At 31.0% G+C, this 23837-nt stretch overlaps 1 protein-coding gene across 1 annotated transcript in view; it reads left to right on the top strand.

The window, feature by feature from the left end:
* Positions 1 to 23837, top strand: part of LOC118188727 (retroviral integration site protein Fli-1 homolog) — a 339942-nt gene that overhangs the window by 10893 nt on the left and 305212 nt on the right. Inside the window, exon 2 of the mRNA XM_085813083.1 lies at positions 11798 to 12592. Within this exon, the coding sequence (XP_085669209.1) occupies positions 11866 to 12592 (727 nt within the window). The 5' untranslated portion in view covers positions 11798 to 11865. The remainder of the gene's footprint in view (positions 1 to 11797; positions 12593 to 23837) is intronic.

Genomic DNA, 23837 nt, shown 5'->3' with positions numbered 1-23837 from the left:
CCTTGAAAAGCAAGATTGGACCTCGAGTTCAACTAATTTACCATTTTCCGCTTTCTATTTTTATCTGATTTTGTTTGTTTTATGTTTTAACTTGTTCCTTGGTTTGATTTTCATATGTTTTAATTTTTCAAGTGTCACATCCATAGGTTTTTTATGTATTTTTTGCCATTACTAGTTTCCAACGCTTAGTATTTTACTGTGTTTATTTTCTTTTAATGTGTAGCATAATTTCTCCCCCTTCAATGACATTGTTTTTTAAAATGTGTTGAACTTTTTGGAGCCACAGCTCCTGGTAACTTTTAGGTAATTTTGCAGCATATTGCGCAAAATGTTATCTAGACCAACTTGGTCATACAGTATTGTATTAACTACCTTGTTTGTTAGAACAATGTTATATATATAAATCTAATATATATTTTAAGTCGCGCTTTCGAGACATGAAAAATGCAAGTTAAATTTCGTCAATCGGCCTAGTAGAACGGGAGGTACAGAACTGTTCAAGCATGCAGAAAGAATGAATTTTACATATGCAAATACTACATTTACGAAATGATATCACTAACGTACAAAGTATTTACTTCTTTGAAGCTGACTTAACTGCAAAACATTTTCTTCCCAGTGTACCAATTAAGATTCCGAGTGACGTCAGCATTTAATCATGGTCGCTACAAATGTTTTTACATTACTGCAATATTCTTACCATCCCCAAAGGAAAGATATAATTCAGCGCGCGATGCATACTTTATTCTGCAATGAATAATTTGTTTCGAATAAAGTAAGGTACAGTAAGACCCTGCTTAACGCCGGGGATACGTTCCATCAAAGTAGAGCGTAATGCGAAACAGCGCTAAACGAGGCTATCTTTACATGTAAATATTGGGGTTAGGGGAAGATGGCTAGGAAATTGGTTAGGTATTAAATTTAAAAAGTATGTTTTTTTAATAAAAATAAAACCAAACATTTATTTCTTAAAGCCCAAATTAATACCACATTATTATTTCTTGCAAAAATAAAAACAAAATATAAATAACAAAACGAATATTCTTAAAAAAAAAAAAACAAATAAAATTCTCAGTCAGTCATATTTAGTTAGCCTTCCGCGTTTTCAGTGTTCTGCCTTTTTGTGACAAAAGCATCTAATGTTATTTGCCTTTTTCTTTTGCGTTGTTCTCTTAAAAGTTCTTCATAAACGGATAGAGCATCTCTAACACCACGCCTTACTTTTGAGCTCCTGTCAAAATTCGGATCAGTTTCAATGAATTGATCCATTATTTCAGTTATGGTAGACAAACTCCTTTTTACAAACGCCATCGAAAGTTCTTTTTGCTCTTCTTCTGAATCACTGCTGTCAACATTTTTGTTTTCTTCTTGTTCAGTTAATTCCTTGAGCTCATCATTAGAAAGACTAGCCGCTGCTTCTTGAATTATTTCTTCGACATCTTCCACATTTACCCACCCCTTCAAAATATGTCTGTACAATACCGCACCAAACAAGAAATACAAGTACACTCTTTCGGATATGTATTTGAAACCTATCGCTGCATAATATTTCGGGGAATCCCCGTATGCTGCGAGCGATTTCGTGGAATCCCCGGGTTGAAATAAAAGAGCGCTAAACCGAAACAGCGCTAAACGAAACAGCGTTAAGCGGGCTCTTACTGTATACCACAAGGCTTAATATGTGATACCCTACAATTATTGCAATGATAAATGCATGAAATTTACTATTCAGTATAGTCTCTTCAAAAAGCGAAAATTCTCATTTTCAGCAGCAACTTTAGCATTAAAAATGACGAGATTAATTTAACGGAAAAATCACATACCCTTTTTTACTAATCAGAATAGATTTATTATTAATACAAAAAATCATTAACAGATGAAGATTAAGAAAAAATTGAATAATGCATTTAATTTGGGCTAATCAGTATGTTCTCTAAAACAACAAATAGAAAATGTCTCTGCATTTGATGGTGGTAGAACAAAAAAAAAAAAAAAAAAAAAAAAAAAAAAAGGGAGAATTGTCTTTGCATGAATTGCATTTACAAATTTCCTTTTATATAATGAATTGATTGAAAATTCAACCTACAGCAGATATTAACTTCATTAGAAGTTTGCTTCCATTCAGAAAAAATTTTAATTCTGTAATAATTCTTAGTTTAACAGTACATACATTTTCATTATTAATTCACATGGAATAGAAATTTCTTTTCTTCTCGATATCTGCTAAATATTTGCTTCATTTATAAATTTCACATGAACAAAAACGTATTTGCTTATGAACAAGCTTATGTAAATCATATATTTAAAGAAAAATCAATATGTAATGTGCACTTAGAAATAACGTGTTAGTTTATTAAAAAAAGCACAAGGTTTTCCTTAGAATATTAATTAAATATTGCTATTATGATGTAATTATAAATTTTAGCTTTTATTAATTTGCAGTGCCGCATTTTTAACTATTATTATGTAAAGTTGCGTTTTTAATTTTAAAGCCACTTTCACTTAACTCTTCATTTATTTATTCATTTTCATAGACATCCTTTTCCCATAATAAAATTTTAACAAATGTCCTAAAACGAATTCAAGAGCAAGTGAAACTTAAATGGGTGGCTAAATTGTAATTTCATGTCAATAGTATGCGTATGCGATTCTCAGATATTTCATAAAATAATGTAAAGAAGCGAACTAATACCTTAACATTATTTTCCTAAGCATTAATACTGCAAAGGAGAACATACATGAAAATAAACTTCCTTTTGAAGTAAATGTGAAATAATATCTTGATCTGAAATGCGACCTTAGAGTTTTCATCGATACTTCAAATCCCTTTTAAAATAAAACTTAATTTATTATAAGAATTACAAATTAAAACAGTTGTCACATTCATGCATTAATAATGAAATGGATAATGTAAATATTACTTACCCAGATACATCTTTTTCTTCCAGAATTTAATGTTATTTTTAATCATGTTATTACCTGCAAATTAAAAATGCTGTTTCGTTTGGCCACATATAAATGTCTATAAAACTCAGACTTTTTAGAAATGAATTATAAAAAAAATCAGTTACGCCTTTTGTTCTTTTATCGTACAAATATAAAGCTTAAGTATCGTATCATCATAGAATGGAGATTATACATATATTTCCTCAGACCGGAAACTTGTATAACTTTATACTTAATAAAAATATATTTTCCTGTGTGTAAAGATTCTAGAGTATGTTTCAAATCAAAGTTACTTCATTTTTAACAAAACTACTGCATCTGATTATTTTCGTTTCTTAAGCAATGCATTATTCACGTTTTCATGTAAATGAAGATAGATAGTTTAAATTGAAGTACTAACAATTCTTGAAATTTTACCAGCTGAGAAATAAAGATACAATATATTTATATTTTCGTATTATTAGTAGTATGACTGAAAGTACAGTTTTAAATATTTTAGAGGAACAACTTGTTATCAAAATGTGCACTAACAGTTTTTTCCCTTCCCATTTCTCTTATGTGTATTAATAAGGGAAATGCGAGTAATAACATCAAGTTTTGCTATTAAGTAACTTCATTTTTTGGAGTAAAAGTCACTTTGCACATTCCAAAAATTAACATGCACAGCGCAGATAATAATGTCGTTATTTAATAATTCTAAATATTCTAAAAATTAGTATTATAATAACTGATATATGTTTGTGGTATGATTACTGTATTCAAACTCATTTCAAAATAAATAATCTTCAAAATGTACACTTATTTAAAATACATAATAGTGATTTTTTAGTATTGTATATGAAAAGATTTTTCTGAGATTGATTATGTTAAATTATTATTATAAAAAGTATAAAATAGTCATTTGAAAAATTAAAACCTATTTGTCGATGGATAAGTTTCTTCAGTGATAGATAGTACGTAAACCTTTTCTAACTCCAACCAACAAGTTACCACATAAGAAATCAAATATATTCTTTAATTAGAGTCAGCAATAGAATGATTGCGTTCGTTAATAAAAGGAGACAAATTTTTAAATTGAATACCTTGACCGCTAGCTCTTTCTGCAGTTAATTTTTGCAGTTATTTCACTATACATAACACAGAGCATAGAATAACGATGAAATAAAAGCTTTTATCGAAATTTTGAAATATTTTGGAAAACAGGATCTTGTTAACCCCTTTTAGAAAGAAAATGGTAAGAAAATACTACTGATTAGCTTTGTTAGAGTAATCTAATAATACGAATCAGTTTTTCCAAAAACTGCGATATATTTCAATTCGATTGATTGATCATCGTAGCCTGAAAGTTCGTTAGTTAAAACCAAACAAATGCTCAATCACAAAACTTACAGATTTAAGAAAAAAAAAAAAAAAATTAAACGGCGAAAAATTTGAAAGCTTTCAGATTTTACATTATGCCCATAGAAGCTTTTTTTAACGTTTTGTGTGTTACCTTTATTTATTAAATATCATGTTCTTCGAACTTAAACCACAAAATTCAGTTCAACAGCAATATCGCAAAATAATTTTAAAATGAGCATATCTTTAGAATTTCCGATACACAGTCTCGCGCCGTGGAGATATATATATATATATTTTTTTTTTTCTGTACAGTGTTGCTATTGCTCGTTTTGAAATCGTTAAGTTTGTTAATCAAAAATTCGTTAAAGTTTTACAAAATATGAAACATAATGAAACAAATTCCAAATTTCGGCTTCCAGATGCTCATATTAGGGTGGAAGCGTACGCTTATTCAAAATTTGATGGCTCTAGGTACCGTGGTTTTATCACAATGCGAGAAACATACATATATTTATACAGATTCTTCATTATTTAATTTCTTTAAATGTAATACAGGTCTCTAATATTTGGTGGCAACAATTTGAAAAGTGAACCGACATTTATAGTGAACCAACGCAAAATTCCAAAAAGAAATTAAAAGTCTTCTGGGCAAATTGCCCCTCTGAACTTAAAAAAAAAAAAAAAAAAAAAAAAAAAAAAAAAAAAAAAAGAAAAAAGAAAAAAGAAAAGCTAACCAACGAATTTACTTAGTTTACTTGAAACATAATCTAGATATACTAGACACTTTGAGGTAAAAATTAAGAGTAACTAGTCTAATACGTTAGCTGTAGTTTTAACATTTAGAAGAATTTTGTGTGTAGGAAGAGACATTTCTATACGATTGCACTTTCGAACATAGTTATTTAAAGCAAAATAACAAAGCATAGATACTGTATAAAAAATTGTGTATATTTATATTTTTATTCTTAATTGTAAGGTGACACAAATAACCATAAAAATAGTAGCTATTTTTCACTTGCATGCAACATTGACTCAGATATAAATAGTAAAATCAATACCTTGTGCATTAATCAGAAAGTAATATTTTTTAAAAACAAAATAGTTTCAAATAATAAAACTTCCATAATGAGAATAATACTTCTAAATAAGGAATCTTACAATAATCAATAAGTAGTAATTTTAAATAACAAAATTTGTAATAATTGGTAAGTATTAATTAAAAAATATATCTGTTTAGATGGAAACTTACGAATGCTCTAAGTCAGATGAAGAATCTATCATTGTTCTGATACCTACATTTACTTTTTAAATTTGCTTTTATTACCCTAAATAGAAGGCGCTATAATCGATAACCGTTGGTCTAAGCTGAGATTAAGTGAGTTATATTTCGAGACCTTAAGAATTATTTTTAATACTTAAAAAAGTACTTAAAAGGGAAAAACATTAAAATGTTAATGTAAAAGACATATCTCTAATTTACGTTTCATTTGCAGCTTATTCCAGTGAAGCACAAATGCATTAAAAATGTTTTAAAAAAAGCATTAATACTTATTTTGAAAGCATTGTTATTTTCATATGATCTGGCCATTCAAAATATTTGACAATCACAGCTGCAATATTTTTTAAAAAAATATCTAAAATAAATAATCCATTCCTAACTTAATGTAAGGAAACTAGCATTGAACTATTACTGTAGCTTGTTTTATTAAATATTTCTATTTGTAAAAGCCGGTCACTTTAAAATATCTTTGATGCAGCTGAGATTTCCTATAACACAATACCTATCGGAAATCAAAGTAGTAGTTGATATATTCAGCTCAGCTTTTTTAGCTAAAATGACATATCGTGATCGTGATATATATCACAGAAAACTTGAATTTTAAATGCATATAATTTTTTGTGGGATTACTGTAATAAAAGCATGCAATTACCTAAATAGTTAAGTGCCAACCATGCTACATCATCGCTGAGACATGTCGTACCCCACATTATGAGCGCACAGCACAAGTATCTTAACTTAGAAAATATAATCCCTGACGTATTCCTCGTAAATTACAAGTGCTTATTGCCTAAAGATAATCACAACATTGCGTTGGATAAGTATAATCCAAAGTACCATAGCAAGCAGTAAAGACTGTCGTAAATTCTACTACCGTTTTCTATCAATAGCACAAATATGCTTTACTGTTAGTCGATTACCATTTTCTTATTTACCATTCCTTTCGAAAATAATTTCCTATTGCCTCTTCCGAGCCATCTCAAAGTGCTGCTGACTCCTCCAGAACTCTCTGCCATTGAATCTGAGTTTGCAGATCCAGTGGCTTATATACTGGAGAGCCGATATGGCACAACTTATCTGGAAATTCCATCTCCGGATCGGAAAAGGAGAAGTTGCTACCAACAAGTCTAACATTTCGCGAGCGCATGTCAATGGATTCGGACCCCACCCTGTTCCTTCCTCAATTCGTCCGGGGGACTATCCGGGAAGGAAAAGTTCCAGGTCCGGTTTGTTTCCGTTTTCCTACAACAGGTATGTATGCGCCCACTCGGAAGGATTGTATCACGGCCGATAGATTTCAGTTTTCCCGGTTTCGGGAAAGAGGGCACATCACGCGAGATTTGCGGAGTCTATGGCGTTAAGAATTAGTTCTGCTTCTCTCTTTCTCTCCCTCTTTCCGACTCCATTCGCATTTTTATTCCTGTCTTTGAGATGCAAAAGAGGCGATTTAAACCACAATCCATCAACATAGGAGGCATATTTTGCTAACTCTATTTGTTACTTTGCAGTGAAACTTTTTGTTATGCTTTCAATCTTCTGTTTTCTTTTTCAAAATTATTTAACCTGAATACAGTGTATTGGTTAAAATAAAACAGTTTTCTTTCTAGGAAAAAAAAAAAAAAAATTAAAATAAAGAAATAATATTTTTTGTGCAACTAAAACTGAAAATATAATTTATGTCAGGCATGCAGTTAATTATCACAATAAACAGAATTAATTAATTGATAAAGAAAATTATGACCAAAGGACTTAAAATTGTAAATTTTAAAAAATAGTATTTCCAGTAAATAATAAGAATATTAATAAAAACTGCAATAAAATTTTAATCAAATATGTTTATTCACTGATTAACCTTAAACATAGGCTCGTTACTACAAACTTTCTTATTTTTATTTCGTAACTGTTTTGTAAAACAATAAATGGAATAAGGAATAAGAGTGCTTCGCGTAGTATCTGTTACCTCATACCCAAAAACAGATTGTCACTATTGCGCTTATCTCACATGATTTATCATGTTTAATAACTTAATTACGCATCTTTTTATTATTTTATATCACTGTTATTATTTGTCTTATAGATTTTGCTGACTATCTTTATTATTCCTTAATTGAATAACAGTGCAGCAAAAAAATGAAAGTAAAATATAACTTAAATAACTTTTAGAAACGTCAAATTTTTCCAAAAAGATAAAGACACATGCTTTACGTTAAAATCAAATACATATTAGTAATACATGTTACTTATGCATTTAATGAATGAAATTTAATAAAAAGATATTGTTAAGATGATGCACACTAGAAAAGCAAAAAGGCAACACAAATAAGTTTTTCAAAAGTTATTGCCTAAGATATTTAAAATGTTTTCTTTCTAAGTATATATTAGTTACATCATCAGAAAACTGGAAATTCGCAATCGTTTCAATTTGTTTAACTTGAAATGCGTACGGTATTTATTTCAACTACAGGTGTTTAACACTTTCTACTCATTGCTACTTGAATTAGTAAATAAATTTATTATATTCCCATTATCTTCCTTTCTTTAGTACTTCAATCTTAATATTGTTCATTGGGAATGTTCTTTGCACTTCCTTTTCGTAATATACATATATATATATATATATATATATTCAGCAATCAAATAGCTTCATGCATAACTCATTTGTTATACTACTTATCATTTCATTTGTACTCTTCTGTATTTCATATCTACTTAAATGATAGAAAAGCTGAGGTTTTGATTATCAAGTGATTCTTCTCCAGAATGCTGCATGATTGATATGGCTGTCTGAGAGGAAAGCTTGAGGTGGCTAGCAGGAACCTGCAAATACATATACATCCTCGCTGTTCTTCCCATAGGAGCGCTTGGATAACAAACAGACATTGACTTCAGAGCCGGTATGGTGGCCTGGTTTGTCTGACTTGCGATATTTATACTGAAGTGTGTTGTGCCTTTTTGGAATTAGTTTCTGAGATGGTGGATACATTGCTGTTTCCTTCCTCCTGGGAAAGGAGACGTGATATGTAAGTTTCTGTGCGTAACTCCCAACATGGCGCCTCTATAAATGAATAATTGGGCTCTATGTGCTTTGCCTGATTCTGGGTCGACTGTCTAATAAGATGAAGTATTTATAGCTGGTAACATAGCGGGAAACATTCAAACAAAGCGATTTAAATATCTTCATAGAAAAATTACCATAAATAAATATTTTTAAATTTTACCGTAAAAATGAATTTTAAATAAAAGCAATTCAAATTTTTTCTGGTGAAGAATCAAACGTAAAACTTCCAAATTCTTTCATTCGTCTACATGTACAGTATAAACATTGAACTACCTGAAATTATATTGTCTTTAAACATGATATTAGTTACTAAGTATTATTTTCCATGTAATATTTAGATATTTATTAATATGTGTAAATTTTTTCGCTCTTTTTTAGTGTCATATAAACCTTTGGATTATTATTGAATATCATTAATTTTTTCCTTTACCTACAGCATTAAAAATTGTATCACAGCAAAATTGAATAAAGCTAATATAATTAAAAAATATTTCTCATCGTTCGCTTCTCAAAATTCATAGTCATATTGAATGAACTAGTGCCAAGCAAGAGCTGAATTATGCCAGTTTTTAAATTTATTCAGATGTCAATAACAAACGCAATTATCGTTCGCAGTAATGTTAGAATTCTTCTTGATATAAACAGATATTTATTCTTTATTTAATGTTTTTAATAATATATCATTTTACGCTGCTGACCTGATTTAGAATTATATTGGTATTAATTTTGCATTTCCGAACCGCAGTATTTATCTACATCTTATACATTTAATTCTCATACTGAGACTAAGTTTCAGAATAAGAAGATTTGTAACAATCTAAGGTTGGTTAAAATATCGATTTTATAAGCCTAAAACTATTGGATAACGTTTTCATTTAAAATGAATACAGTTTTACATTATTTTAAATTTATAAAGCTATATTTAAAAATTTATTCGATATTGTTTGATAGTAAATGAATGAGTAAAATGAATTAAAAGTAATAATTTAATAATTATTGCATAAAAGTTTACTAAATTAAAATATTCTGCATAAATTTAGAATTTTTCATCATTTCATTTGAAATATCAGATTTAGTCAGAAGTTATTTAATCTTTGAATGACAAAACGTGGCAAATAACTCATTTCTTTTTCATATTCTCATTAATTATACAATTCATACAATTGACACTTTTGATCAAAATTAGAAGAGCGTAACAAATAAACAGCACTTCTTCCGAAATGCTCCATTATCCCCGCTTTCCCGTTTCTTTCCATCAGGAGTTTCGAAAATTTCTAAAAGACCTTATTTGCGAATGAAAGGGAATAAATGTTTCATGTCGACGCCATTTTTCTCCTATTGAAGCCATCATCATCAGGCAAAGAATTGAGGAATTGAGTTAATTTATGAGCTGACTGATGGAACTACTTTTATACAGATGTTAACGGAGCTTACCCTGCAAGGGAGTTTGGGAATAAAGGCAAAGTTTAAGCGATTTCGTATCGACAATTTATTAGATTTTGAGACAAGCATTTAGTTTCAAATAATTTGAGAATGTAACTGGCAACATTTTTATTCTAGAAGTTGGAAAAGAAGTTTGAAATTTTTAACTTCGCGACTGAATTTAATTACTGTTTACTGTGTCACTAGAAGATAACTTTGAGATAAAAAAATTACGTGAATATCATAGTTGATAGTTTTTTTGCGTTTTTTTATTTCTACTAAATTGTCGGCATTTCATACTTGAAGGAGATATAGTCCAAAGACTCTATAAATGCTTAAAAAAATTATCTGCTTGATCATTTATCAAAAACATATTAGCTCACGATATCACGTAGAAAGACGGTAAATTAAATACATCAGCATTGGATTTATGAAGAAACTAGTCTCGTACACAATTAAATTAAAAAAAAAAAAAAAATCGGAAAAGTTTCAGATTTTAAATTGCGTCTAAAGTGGCGTTCTTTTAACGTTTTGTGTGTTACCTTTATTAAATATCATGTTCTTCGCACTTAAACCATAAAATTCAGTTCAACAGTAATATCGCAAAATAATTTTAAAATGAGCATATCTTTAGAATTTTCGATACACAGTCTCGCGCGCTAGAGATATTTTTTTTCCTTCTGTACAGTGTTGCCATTGCTCGTTTTGAAATCGTTAAGTTTGTTTATCAAAAATTCGTTAAAGTTTTACAAAGTATGAAATAGATAATAAAACAAATTCCAAATTTAGGCTTCCAGATGTCGGTATTCGAGTGGAAACGTACGTTATTCAAAACTAGAAGGCTCTAGGTATCGTTGTTTTATTACAATGTGAGAAAAATACTTACATTTATGCAGATTCTTCATTATTTAATTTCTTTAAATGTAATATAGGGCGGTAATATTTGGTGGCAACAGTTTGAAAAGTGAATCGGACATTTATCGTGAACCAACGCCAAATGCCAAAACGAAAATAATAGCCCTTCAGAGCAAATTGGCCCTTTAAAATTAAAAAAAAAAAAAAAAAAAAAAAAAAAAAACCCACTGATAGCATTTTATAACTAAAACGTAAGTTTTTTCTCCTTTAAAAAATCCTTTTCTGTATTATTACCTTGCAGAATAGCAGCAGCTGACTTGCATGTATTGAACTCCTTGCATCTTCAGTGCTTCCGTTTTACTTTTAGTAGTGTTTTTCTTTACAAGTGATTTTTAATACAAGGCTAGTTTTAGCCGACGTAAACCATCAATGATGGCTTATGTCAATTAAAACTTAGAAGATCTCTCCTGGAAACTTACAAGACCTCTCCTGGATTGAGATTATCCAGTCCTCTTTTTCTGCTTTGAGGTCATATGTTTATTTCATGAAACATGTTACATTTATACATCTACATGTATAAAAATTTACTTTTAAATAATAAGAAAATGAAATGCTGACTTCAAATTTGACTATATCTTTCTTAAGTATGTGCTGATTCAATGTTATTTTTCTTCAATATTTTAGGTGGGATTTTCAGCAATGTGAGATTCTGCTAACTAATGATTTATGTATATTTTACTGTACATATTTACTGGTGTAATGCAAATGTGTGTTAGTATACTTTTCTTCTTAGATAAAAGCTCTATTTGTAAAAGAGTTAAACGTTTTCTTAATAGCAGATGGTAATAATTTTAAGAATTATTAAGGCTGTTTTTTTTTTTTTTTTTTTTTTTTAGGTTAGTTGACCGTTTTTTCTCCTGAAGGGACCTCCACTCATCTGGAATCTCTGACGGGAGAAACCAGCATGTATGACGCGGCGACCAACAGCTGTTCTTTCGGTCTCTCGGTAGGTCAAGTTAGCGACTTGACCACACATTCGAGTCGCCGCTCCTCATCGTCCGCCTCCGGCCATCATCACCACCATTGCGGTGGTCAACCGCTCACCCTGCCGACCGCGCCTTGCCCTCCATCGGTGCAGGTCAAGATCGAAGAGTGCCTCAGCGGCACGGCGGCCGAAGATTGGGCCGCTGGCTGCGCTTACCGCTTTGCTGCACATGCAGGGGCTGCTCGCCGTTGTTACATGGCTTCCGAAGACAATGCAAAAAATGGTGGCCCCTGCACCACAGCCTCGACTGGGGACGTTGCCGGATCAAACAAAGTTCTGGATCCGGGAGGAGCTGGGGGTTTCAATAGCGCCCTTGCTGCCAGTTTTCGAAACAGATACCTTGGTGCCAGTGCCTTCAGTAATTTACCGGGAACACCTGCCCTCTTTCCTGGATCTTATGTGACTAGCTCGGACATGAACAAGCAAACTTTATCCAATGAAGCATCTAGCGTTTTAAACAGTAATAGTCACCCACCTCACCATCAAAATCAGAGCGGAAATTTAAGTGTAGACGGGCAGGAAGTAGCTCCGAGATCCCCACCAGTGAATTCCTCATCCTCTTCTACGTCATCCAACAGAAGCAGTCACCCAGTAGATTCGTCCAGCAATAAAGGAAAGGGTGACAGACGAGTTGTAGTTCCAGCAGGTAATCATAGTTCTATATTTTTGGACGCCTTTACTACTATAATACTATCCTAAACTTAATTTCTTAAGAGAGGAATGGAGTATCTTGATAAAGTCTTAAAGATATAATTATATCAGTAAAGGCAAAAATTCACATTCTGTTGCTAATGTAGGCATATTTTGAATTTGAATTTATGAAAAACTTTCTATGCATTTTTTTTTCTGAACATGACAAGATAATTGTCGCCTTTGCGAAAGATGTACTGCCCAGTTAAAGGAGAAAAATGATTTTATAATGTAATTCCTATTACCCTTCGTTGTAAAATCCTTCTTACACTTCTTCTCAGTTACCAGACTTAAAAAGGATATAATTTAAAAAATTATTTTCTTTTCGTTCTAAAACAAATGCACTCAACTGGAAAAACGATTTTTTAAACTGTAATTAGGCGCTATCAACAGAATGCTAAATACAGATTTTTTAGTTCAGTGCTTGTTAGACTTCCTTTTTACCCTCATAAATCTGCATGCTTGAAGAAACTCTAACGCTTTGGAGTTCTATACGAAAACACATCCAAGATGATCATTTACTATATTCCTGCAAGCTAAATTCTTATCTATAGCATTCTTTTATTTTTCGAATTCATCTAATTAATTATTAGGCGTGTTTGGAATCATATAAGCAATTATTATATAAACAGATTAAATTCAGAATAGGTATTTATGAAATAAAATCTTTAAAAATAAAGATAAATTAAAAAAGTTCAACATATTGAAGATTTGATTATTACATTGTTTGTAGAAAGAGATTGCTCTTTAAAGATTAAAGTTTAACATCTGTTCAGAGACAATAAACGGAAAAGAAACCAATAAAAATCTCAAACAAAATGGCTGCAAGTATACTCAAACATTCAGATGAAAACTGTTCAGCTTTTCTATTGAGTAAATGTCAGTTGTTAATTGATAAGTTCATAAACACTATTTGCAAATTATGTAAAATTTTTCATTTATGTATAATATAGAAAATCTAATACTGCGATGGTCTTTAAATTTTTATTCCTGTTTCCTACTTTTCATTGTCACTGGCCAACGAACGGTAAAATCGTTAAGCATTGGCTACATAGGAGCTTTTATGGTTTTATGCATGCATGTTATGAGTATGATCTAGTTTTCCTCAAAATATCGTACCGTTGAGGAAACTAGCAGTTATGTTCTTAGCCTAATCCAATTCAGTGCATCAGCTTTTCATTTTTACAGAGTATTAAACTGCCATTCCCCATAGATATTCTTTTTTGTTCAAGAAGCCCACTTCAAACGGTATTTAAAATGTAAAAATATATAGAAAATGTATCATATATATATATATATATATATGATACATTTTACATATATATATATATATATATATAAAAGTAAACAATTTAATTAATCACAATAAATTGCCTAATACTTGCACTAAAGCTGCAAAGTAATAAAATAATTTATTTTCTAATAGATTATTTAGTACATCATCTCCTTTGACAAAAGTAGTGAGAATTCTATTGAAATTAAGTAACTCATCAGCATATTTAAAACTGAATCTTGAATAAATTTTAAATGAAAACATTAAAAAGGTATAATTAAAAGTGAAAATGCAATCAATAAACTCAGTAATTATCGTCACTGACAGGAAATTAGTTGACATTTCAAGGGGACACAAACTAACTTCCGATCAATTAACAATGATCAATAAATGCGAAAGTGTTTCGTCTTTTTCTCAAGTAAGAATTATGACAAAAAATCTTTTTAGTAAAGATGAGTTTAAATTAAGTAAGTTAAGTTTAAGGGAGATGCGTTTAAGTAAAATTGCTAATTAGAATTCAGTAAGAAATTGGCTGTACATCCAAGTTTTAAAATGAATCTTAAAATCGGGATATATTCTTATAAGAGTGAGTTTTATTTTACTACTTGACAAAATTGTGCCCCGACGCTTTCACCTTTAATAATATTAATTCAATGCAAACTTTGCAAAAATAATTAACGAAATGAAATCTTTATAAAAACAATTAAACAAGGAAGAAAAGGTGAATAAAAATATATTCACATATATCAAAATTATATTCACATTCACATAAAAATATATTCACATATAATAATGAATAAAAATATATTAACATATATCAAAAATATATTCACATAAAAATATATTCACATATATCAAAAATATATTCACATAAAAATATATTCACATATATCAAAAATATATTCACATAAAAATATATTCACATATATCAAAAATATATTCACATTCACATGAAAAATATATTCACATGTAATAATGAATAAAAATATATTCACATATACATATAAAAATATATTCACACATATTTTAAAAGGAAATATTAAAAATGTATTGAAAGGAAATTTACATAATGTAAATAAATTTAATAAATTAACAAAATAAATAGCTAATAAATAAATTAATAAAATTAATAAATAAATAACTTAAAACGGCCTCTTATAAGAATATATCCCGATTTTAAGTCTGATTTTAAAACTTGAATGTACAGCCAGTTTCTTACTGAATTCTAGTTAGTAATTTTATTTAAATTCAATCATTTAAACTCAACTTACTTATACTCATCTTGTTAAAAAGTTTTTTGTCTTAATCCTTACTCGAGAAAAAGACGAATCACTTGCGCATTTATTAATTATTGTTAATTATCAGAAGTTAGTTTGTGTCCCCTTGAAAAGTCAACTAATTTCCGGTCAATGACGATAATTACTTAGTTTATTGATTACATTGTCTCACTTTTAACTATACTTTTGAATGTTTCCATTTAAATTTATTCAAGTTTCAGTTTTAAGTATGCTAATAAATTGCTTAATTTCAGTAGAGTTCTAACTACTTTTTCAATGGAGATAATATACTAAATAATCTTTTAGAAAATAAATTATTATATAAAACTTAGATAACCTTAAAATACCTGCTTTTAACAAAGCCTTTTAGTACTGATATAGTGTTTCTGCTGTAGTTTTCCTTTTGCTTTTAAATATCCAAAGTAATACAGCAAAGCAAATATCAAACCTAAATGCTTATCGCTAAACAACCTGTCTTCTAAAAGGCAGGTGTTACATTGTTGTTACGAGTGCAGTTGACACACGAATACACCTGCGCTATGGGGGTTTCAAATACAGCTTCCCACAAAGCACGCAAATCTGTATAACTAGCAAGAAAAGTCAATTTTGTCATCAGTTATCTTTAGAAAAGCACATTATCCATATGTGATTCCCCGCCATTGAGAGATTCGTGATTGCATTTTGAGGCAGGCAATCTATACCAGTCTTTTAATTATGCACTTGCAAACTAAATATGGTTCAACTTCTACGAATAAGGTATAATACATACGAATACATGAATAAAAATGAAGAAATATGAGCTTCACAATCCACTCCGACAACTGACACTTCAAACTGAAAACTTGCAATATGAAACATGCCAGCCCATTCAAAATCCGAATCAATTTTTCAACATTATAATCATCCTTAGGAGAGTCTTGCAAAATTTTGCGCCCGTAACGTTTGTTACGTTACGTTAAGCTAAGTTTCGTTGCGTTATTTTACGCTACGATAATTTCTCAGAGTGCTGTAGTTCGGCGAAATGTACGATCCTTAAGTTAACTTTCACGTTCAATCTTTTAGGGCTTAACTCATTGAAGGATCGATAAGGTATTTTCTACCACCTCACCACATGTCTTCGTGGTGTGACCGGAAGCATTCTTGACGCGTATTCGTGAAGTCCGGAGCTCAAAGTTCGAATCCCAACGAAGGCAAATGCCGATTTCATCAGTTTCTTGACTTCGAAAAATTATAACATTTTCTACAAGCGGCGCTTGACAAAGACATGGCACATTTTTCACGTTCTTGCATCGATATAGACTGTAGCAAAGCCGTTCTCAATCTTTTGACTAATGCGTACCATCTAAACAAAAACTGAGAAACTTCAATTCCACAACTATATTTTACAACGATTACTTTTCAAATTCCCAATAGAAATATTTAAAAATATATATATATTTTGCCATTTGCACTACCTATTGACTATTTTTTGTATGCACACATAAAATGCACACATAAAAATGCTCGATTAAAAATTAGTTTTCCTTTTAATTATCAAAATTTAAGTTATAATACTTAAATTCTAAAATGTAGTGTAAAATTTGGATCTGTTTAAGAGAGATTAATTCCTTTACGTCTGGCCTTATCTCACTTAGCTTTAACCGTAAATTAGAATAGACTTTTCTTTCTGTATTTATTTTTCAAATATAACATGGAAGAAAATCCTTGTTCACACAAATAGGTTGTGCTATAAGGCAATAAAAATTTGATAGCTTTATTTGAGATGCCTTTATATTCTTTTTTTCCGTTCAACCAAAAGTTAACAAGTGTTCAACCAAAAGTTAAAAGTTAACAATTTTTGAAATCTTCGGTTCGAGTTCCATCACAGGAAATTTCTATCAGTTGTTCTTTTTCTTCACGAGATTTTTGAACCTGATAGTAAAATATATTTTATTTCTTTGCGTACCACGTATTTTTTTGCGTACCTTGCGTATCATATACAATTGTAAATGTATACAGTATAAAATAATATAAAAATTTCTTTTTTCCCTCTTTTATTTATTTAACTTATTTTCAATAATTGCAGTTCGCAATGTTGCTATTTAATGAACCTAATTCTATGCTTATCAGTTTTACAAGTGGTTTTATTATTAGATGTTAAATAAAAATAAAATTAGTAAGAAATACAAATGCTGTTTCTTAACTTACTCAGTATCTCCCACTAAACGCAATATATCTATAATTTAAAAAAAAAATAAAAAAAGGTCCTCTGTTTAGAGACTGCCAGCAGTTTTAGTATTGGTGATTTGATAAAAAAGCTAAATTAAAAATCTTCTGCTACAGCTTTGACAGCAGCTACAAGTATACGAGAGTTGGTAATCAATGAAGTTTCATGAAAGATTAATGCTATGATAGCGCATAGTATAATTCAACGAACATAATATGGCTCGGAAAATAATACTCGACTTTATTTATTACCAACGTCAAAGTGATTAAAACATGTATTCGATTGCTGGATATGGTGGCACAGAATTTTACTACGCATGAATGTTTAAGAAGTAAATTAGAAAAGGCTTTTAATCATCAGTTAATGGTGTAAATGTTAATAAATTTATTTTCCTTCTCAAAAATGAACGCTTTGTTGGAAATAACAATGATATTCAGAGCATTAAATAGGTTCAGAAATTTAATCATCTTGCTGTCATCAAGACGTACAAAATTAATTGCTAAAATGAACATATCATATTTCAGTGGCTAACTTTGTTACACTGCAGTATTTCAACAGTTTGTTAGATTCTATCATTATTTAGAAGATAAATGAAAAGTCTTATTCTGCATGATATTCTTTAATTTCGACAACTGATCGAGTGAATTGTATTGTTCAACATAGATAGTTCAGAGAATTATATTATTCAGCAGCCCGAGTTCAGGTCTTAATAGCTCAATAAGTTGGTTGAATGAATGTTTCAGTAATTCTTGCCTGTGTGCAGCATGAGTTCAAGTTGGGTTTTCCTTAAACGTTTTCGACAAAAACATCCTTTATAAAGCAGAAGATTTTCGATTAGGAGTTCATATTTTTTTATAAAAACGAGAAAGAAGGAAAACGAAAAAGTGAAAGAAGCGAAGAGAACCTGGCCCGTATAACCGAGAGTCTGAAAAAACTTATTTTTTTCATATGCAAAATTTTCGAAGAAATATTTCTAATGAAATTTTCTTAAACTTTTTGTTATGAGTATTTAATGGAAATTTTCCCTTCAAATTTCTGTGAAAACGTTTTCTAATCTTGTGAGTGTAAGCTAGGTACAAGAGTAAATTTGCGTATAAAATCTAGTGTTTGGACCACTTTACATATGTGTATATGTACAAAAAGAAACATAATAATATGCCAAAAATTAAAAACGAAATCTTAAATCCGTCCTGCGCTATAGCTGCAGGATTGAAGTAAAATAAGCTTAAAGCATAATTAAATTTTAATCAAAGCAAGGATATTCCTCAACAATTAATTGTAACCGTGTATAAGATGTTTAATACAATATCTAAACAAATCAAAATTAAAATAAGAATTCATAGTAGAACAAAATCGAAAGATAAAACGCGAAATCGAAAATATACAAAATTATAAAAATTACAAAAATTAATCTCCCATACTGAAACTCCAATTCAGAAATCATCATGGGAAAATGAAATAAAGCTTCAGAAAGGTCGATTGATATGTTTTGAAAACATGTTTCGTTCTCCTGGTTCATTAAAACATCTTGATTCGTTAAAAATCTACGTTCGGTCGAGTTGGAACAGTGTTCAGTTTTCGGAGTGGATTCGAAATTTTCGATAATCCTTTTTAAATTTCATCTTCCAGTTAGGTTTTGCATTTGTCTCTTGGATTTCTTCTGGGTATTTCAACTACAGATATACACTAACGGAAAAAGAAATCCCAACAAAAAAAAAAAAAAAAAAAAAAAAAAAAAAAAAAAAAAAAAAAAATTAATACGGAGTAATGAAATTTCAGCAAATGTTTGTCTAGGTAACATGTTTAATTGATTAAATTTTCAAGATCACAGGGTAATACAAGTATGAGAAAACCCATTTCAAATGTGAAATACTAGTACATTATATCTGGTGTAAACGCCAAAATTTTGAATGCAAATATGCAGTGTGCATGCGCTGTGTTGTACAGGTCGCGGATGTCATTTGTGGAAGAGAGTTCCATGCCTGCTGCACATTGGCTGTCAATACAGGGACGGTTAATGCTGGTTGTGGATGACGCTAGAATTGTCATCCAATTATGTCTCACACGTGCTTGATCTCTTGATATAGCAGGCCAAGGCAACATGGAGACACTCCGTACAGCATGTTCGGTTATAACAGCGATATGAGAGCGACCGTTATCCTGTTGGAAAACAACTGCTTGAATGCTTTTCATTAATAGCAGCAGAACAGGTCGAATCACTAAACTGATGTACAGATTTGCAGTCACGGTGTGTGGGATAACCACGAGAATGCTCCTGCTCATACGAAATTGCTCCCCAGACCATAACTACAGGTGTAAGTCCAATGTGTCTAGGCCACAGACAGGTTGGTTGCAGGCGCTCACCTGGGCTTCTAACTAACAGCCATCACTGGCACCAAAGTAGAAAATATTTTCATCAGAAAGCATAACAGATCTCCACTCCGTCTTCCAATGAGCTCTAACTTGATACCACTGACTTCACAGTGATTTGGATTCAGTGGAACGCACGGTGCAGAGCGTTTGGCTCGGAACTGTCCTTCAAGTAACAGATTTGTAATTTTGGTTTTACTGTGGTGCCAAATGCAGCTTGAATTTCTGCTGAAGACGCATCATGATGCGCCACAGCCATATGCCAAACACAACATTTCTTTTTCAGTAATGCCATGTGGCCATGCGGAACCATATCTACAGGAGCCAGTACTTTCCTTTGACTACTGCTGCCAACAATCATGCACAGTGAATACATTCCTTCCAAATCTTTCTGAAATATCGCGGAAAGAAAATCCTATTACACGATCTCGTTCAAACTCACTGAGCTGTGATAATGACTTCTTCGTCTTCTTAATAGCATTTTTGAATAATATTGTTTCACTATGACAAATTTCAACGATAAATAACGCTCGCGAACTTTACAACGCGTATTTAAAGCAAATCTGATTTGTATGTTCGTAGTGGTGCTATTAGCTCCACACCTATGTGCCTAGTGTTAATTATGAATAGGTGTCATCTTTCAGATGTATTTCAGATGTACACGCCTATCAAATTTCCTTTATCTACTACAATCCTTTTTGGTGTTGGGAATTTTTTCTCCTGTCAGTGTTTTTGCAATCTCGCAAAATGAAACTTCGTGTTCGGAAATTGGGCGGGACAGCATGTCAGCGATGACATTGGCTTTTTCAGGGATGTAATGTATTGTACTTAAGGATGAAAGAATGAATTTAAAGTGACCTTCTAGCAAGTCGTCCGATTGGAAGCTTGAGGTTCAGAAGATATTTCAAAGGTTCATGATCAGATGCTACAGTTACATCTGATCCTTGGACGTAACTACGGAATTTCTTCAGGGCTCACACGACAGCGAAGGCTTCTCTTTCGGTCGTCGAATAGATTCGTTCAACCGGAGAAAGCAATCGGCTTGCATATTCGATGTATATCCTTTGATCCTTCCCCTTGATGTAAAACGGTTCCTAGGGCATAAATGCTTGCATCTGCTTCAAAAGTATAAGGTTGATTTCCATTTGCCAGCTTCAACTCGGGAGTTGTTATAAGGCAGTTTTTTAGAATTTAAATGCTTTTTACTTATTGAAACCTCATTCCCATTGGACTTTCTTTTCGTTAGATCACTAAGTGGTCGTGATATTTCCGCGAAGTTTTATATATATATATTCTAAACCAAGAACACGTTGAAGGAAAGATTGGAACTCTTGAGGTTTTTTAGGAGGTGGAATTCTCTGGATAGAGGAAACTTTTTCGAGATCAACTTCGATTCCTTTCTGTGTGATCCCAAATCCCAAATCTTTGACACGAGAAGAATCGAAGTGGTATTTGTCTCTGTTTGCGTGTACTTTGAAGAGCAAAAACTTCCGGAAATTGCTCGAATATAGGAAAGGTGTTTCTCGAATGAATCTGCCCAAACAATTATGCCGTTGAGATAGGTTAGGGTTAGGATGCCCTCAAGGTTATCGTATAAACGGTCTTCAATTTATGGAATGTTACTGGGGCATTCCGATGACCATGCTCCGAAGGGACTGTTCCTGTCGCTCTTTTCTTTCGTTAAACTCCATTTTTCTAGTTCTTTTCGCTCCGTAACTATTCTAGAAATAGAACAAGTCTTTTGTGAATTCTTCAGTATATCCACTTGATAAAATGGCATCCTTAATATCAACTATGATCATATGTTCAGTAACACTCATACCAAATTCGCGTGCTATATCAACTATAGTCAGTTCAGTAACAAGAGTTCAGTAACATTCATATCGAATTAGCGTACTAGAACGCACGTATCTTGTTTGCTTCTTTTAGCAAAAAACAACATGGTGAGTTGTTTCACATACTTTATGAACACAGGTTATCGTAAGTTAAGTGGTTTTCACGTTTTCAATATTAAGAGTTAAAACTGTTACAGAAAGTTAATTTTCAAATGAAAAAAAAATTAGATTTCAATATTCATTGACAATAAGTAATTTTTTGATTATAAAACAGAAGAAAATAATACTCATACCTGACGGGAGAGTATATTTTCATACTTTACCCAAAGTTTTAACCAACGGGAGGATTCAACTTCTGGTCCTGAAAGAGAAAATTATGAGCAAAGAAAAAGTGAAAATTTTTAAACATTCACGTTGGGCGTCATTTGTATATCCAAATAAGGAAAGAATGAATATCCTAAGGTAATGCTTTTATTTTAATGATGGTATAAGCTGATTATTATTGATTTAATATCATCGTCCATTGCCAATAATGAATGTTTTCTGAAACACGTAAGTAGCAGATCTAAGCAAATATTAATTAGATAATATATAATCGCATAATTTCATGTTAAAAAGTAATGCCAACATTTATAGAAGAGAAAGTGTTAACCAGGAATCTAAAGCTATACTTCAGCCAGAGAACAAACATATTTAGAAAATGCAAACCCACAGTTTACAGTATGCTAATTTCACTTGTGTAGGGTAAGTAATCAATCACCCAAATCTATATTACCATGAAAAGATCGAGAGATATCTTTTACTCCCAAGAAAGGATGAAAGAAAAGGCTTCACTCTTTGGGCAGGTGAGAGAGAAATCACCCTTTACTGTGTTGGAATATCATTCGTGATAGGTCGGTGTCTTCGTCCGAAGCAGTTGTTGGATGTCACTTGTTAGCAAACAAATATTAACCTTTCGAACTTAGATTGTAAATGAAATTTTGTATTATAAATTTTGTTATACAATTCCAAAAACTTCTTAATTATCAAAATAATCAGTCCTTTAAGTCTAGACACATCAAGGTCAGCAATATGATTAAGGACTTTTAACCCTGTTTATCTACTTAGAAAGTTAGCTTATGTATCCATAAGTGCATAAATGTGATAAATCATTTTAAGAAAGTCATTTTAGGAGTTGTGGTCAATTATATGATACTGAAAGATGTGCTTTATCATATTCAGTTAAAGAAGCAAGTAAGCAACACACATTAAATTAAAGATTAATTGCTTTTTCCATAAAAAGATTCTTATTGCTACAGTAAGAACCAGAAATGTAACTCTTTGTTCTAAGCACTATAGTTTGATACTCTACAATAAAATTTTTTTATCCATATCACTAAAATTCCGAAAGCAAACGTCTTGAAAAAATGCTATGATGAATATAAATTAATTTGTATTCCCTGAGGAATTGACCATTTTAGAGTTGATCCGCCAGGGAAAGTTGCCGGGAGCGGTTTTTTTTTTTTTTTTTTTTTTTTTTTTGTTTCTGTTTGTTCAGTTTTCTGAATCACTTTCTGTATAGACTAGAAATTCTCAGACTTTCTTGCACTACGCACCCCTTTCACCATTGCTAGTTGATCATTCCTTCCTGTTTTCCCAAACTTGAAAAATAAATACATGCATTTATCTAGATTCAAATGACTTTTTTTAATCTGTTTTATAAATTAAAGAAGAAAATTATAGAAAATGTTTATATGTACCGAAATTTGAATAAAAACAGTGTTTTATATTCATAAATTAAAACTAAATACTTAACAGCTAAACAAAAGGTGAACCGTATTCCCCCTCCCTGAAACTATGAAATCCCTTTCAGGAGAGAAATTTCCCTAGTTCAGAGCTCCTAGGCTAGACCGAACAAAATTATTTTTGTAATTTAAGTAAATGTTTTAACTGATTTTTTCATTAATTTAAATGCTATAAAAAGACAATGCATAGTTTTAAGAGCTCATTAAATTAATTAGAGAAATGACCTCCGATGTTCAGCATGTACTATTTAACCTTGTGTACATTAGCAGAAGAATAATCAGATATTATACAATAAACTAAAGCTTTTTTGCTTATTCTGTTGTTAAGTACTTCGTTTTGAAAGATAGGCTAAATAAACGTGTTTCAGATCTTTCATTAAGCAAAGCCCCCTTCTTCTTCTGACTTTTAATATGCAGCTTAAACAGTAGTCTTTCAGTTTTCTTTTAGCTTTCATT

This window comes from Stegodyphus dumicola, chromosome 3 (genome assembly GCF_044657685.1).
Source record: "Stegodyphus dumicola isolate Sdum_Otavi_A_Nest chromosome 3, ASM4465768v1".
NCBI classification, from domain to species: Eukaryota; Metazoa; Arthropoda; class Arachnida; order Araneae; family Eresidae; genus Stegodyphus; species Stegodyphus dumicola.
The sequence above is the reverse complement of the archived record's forward strand: the minus strand, read 5'-3'. Positions and strand labels throughout refer to the sequence as shown.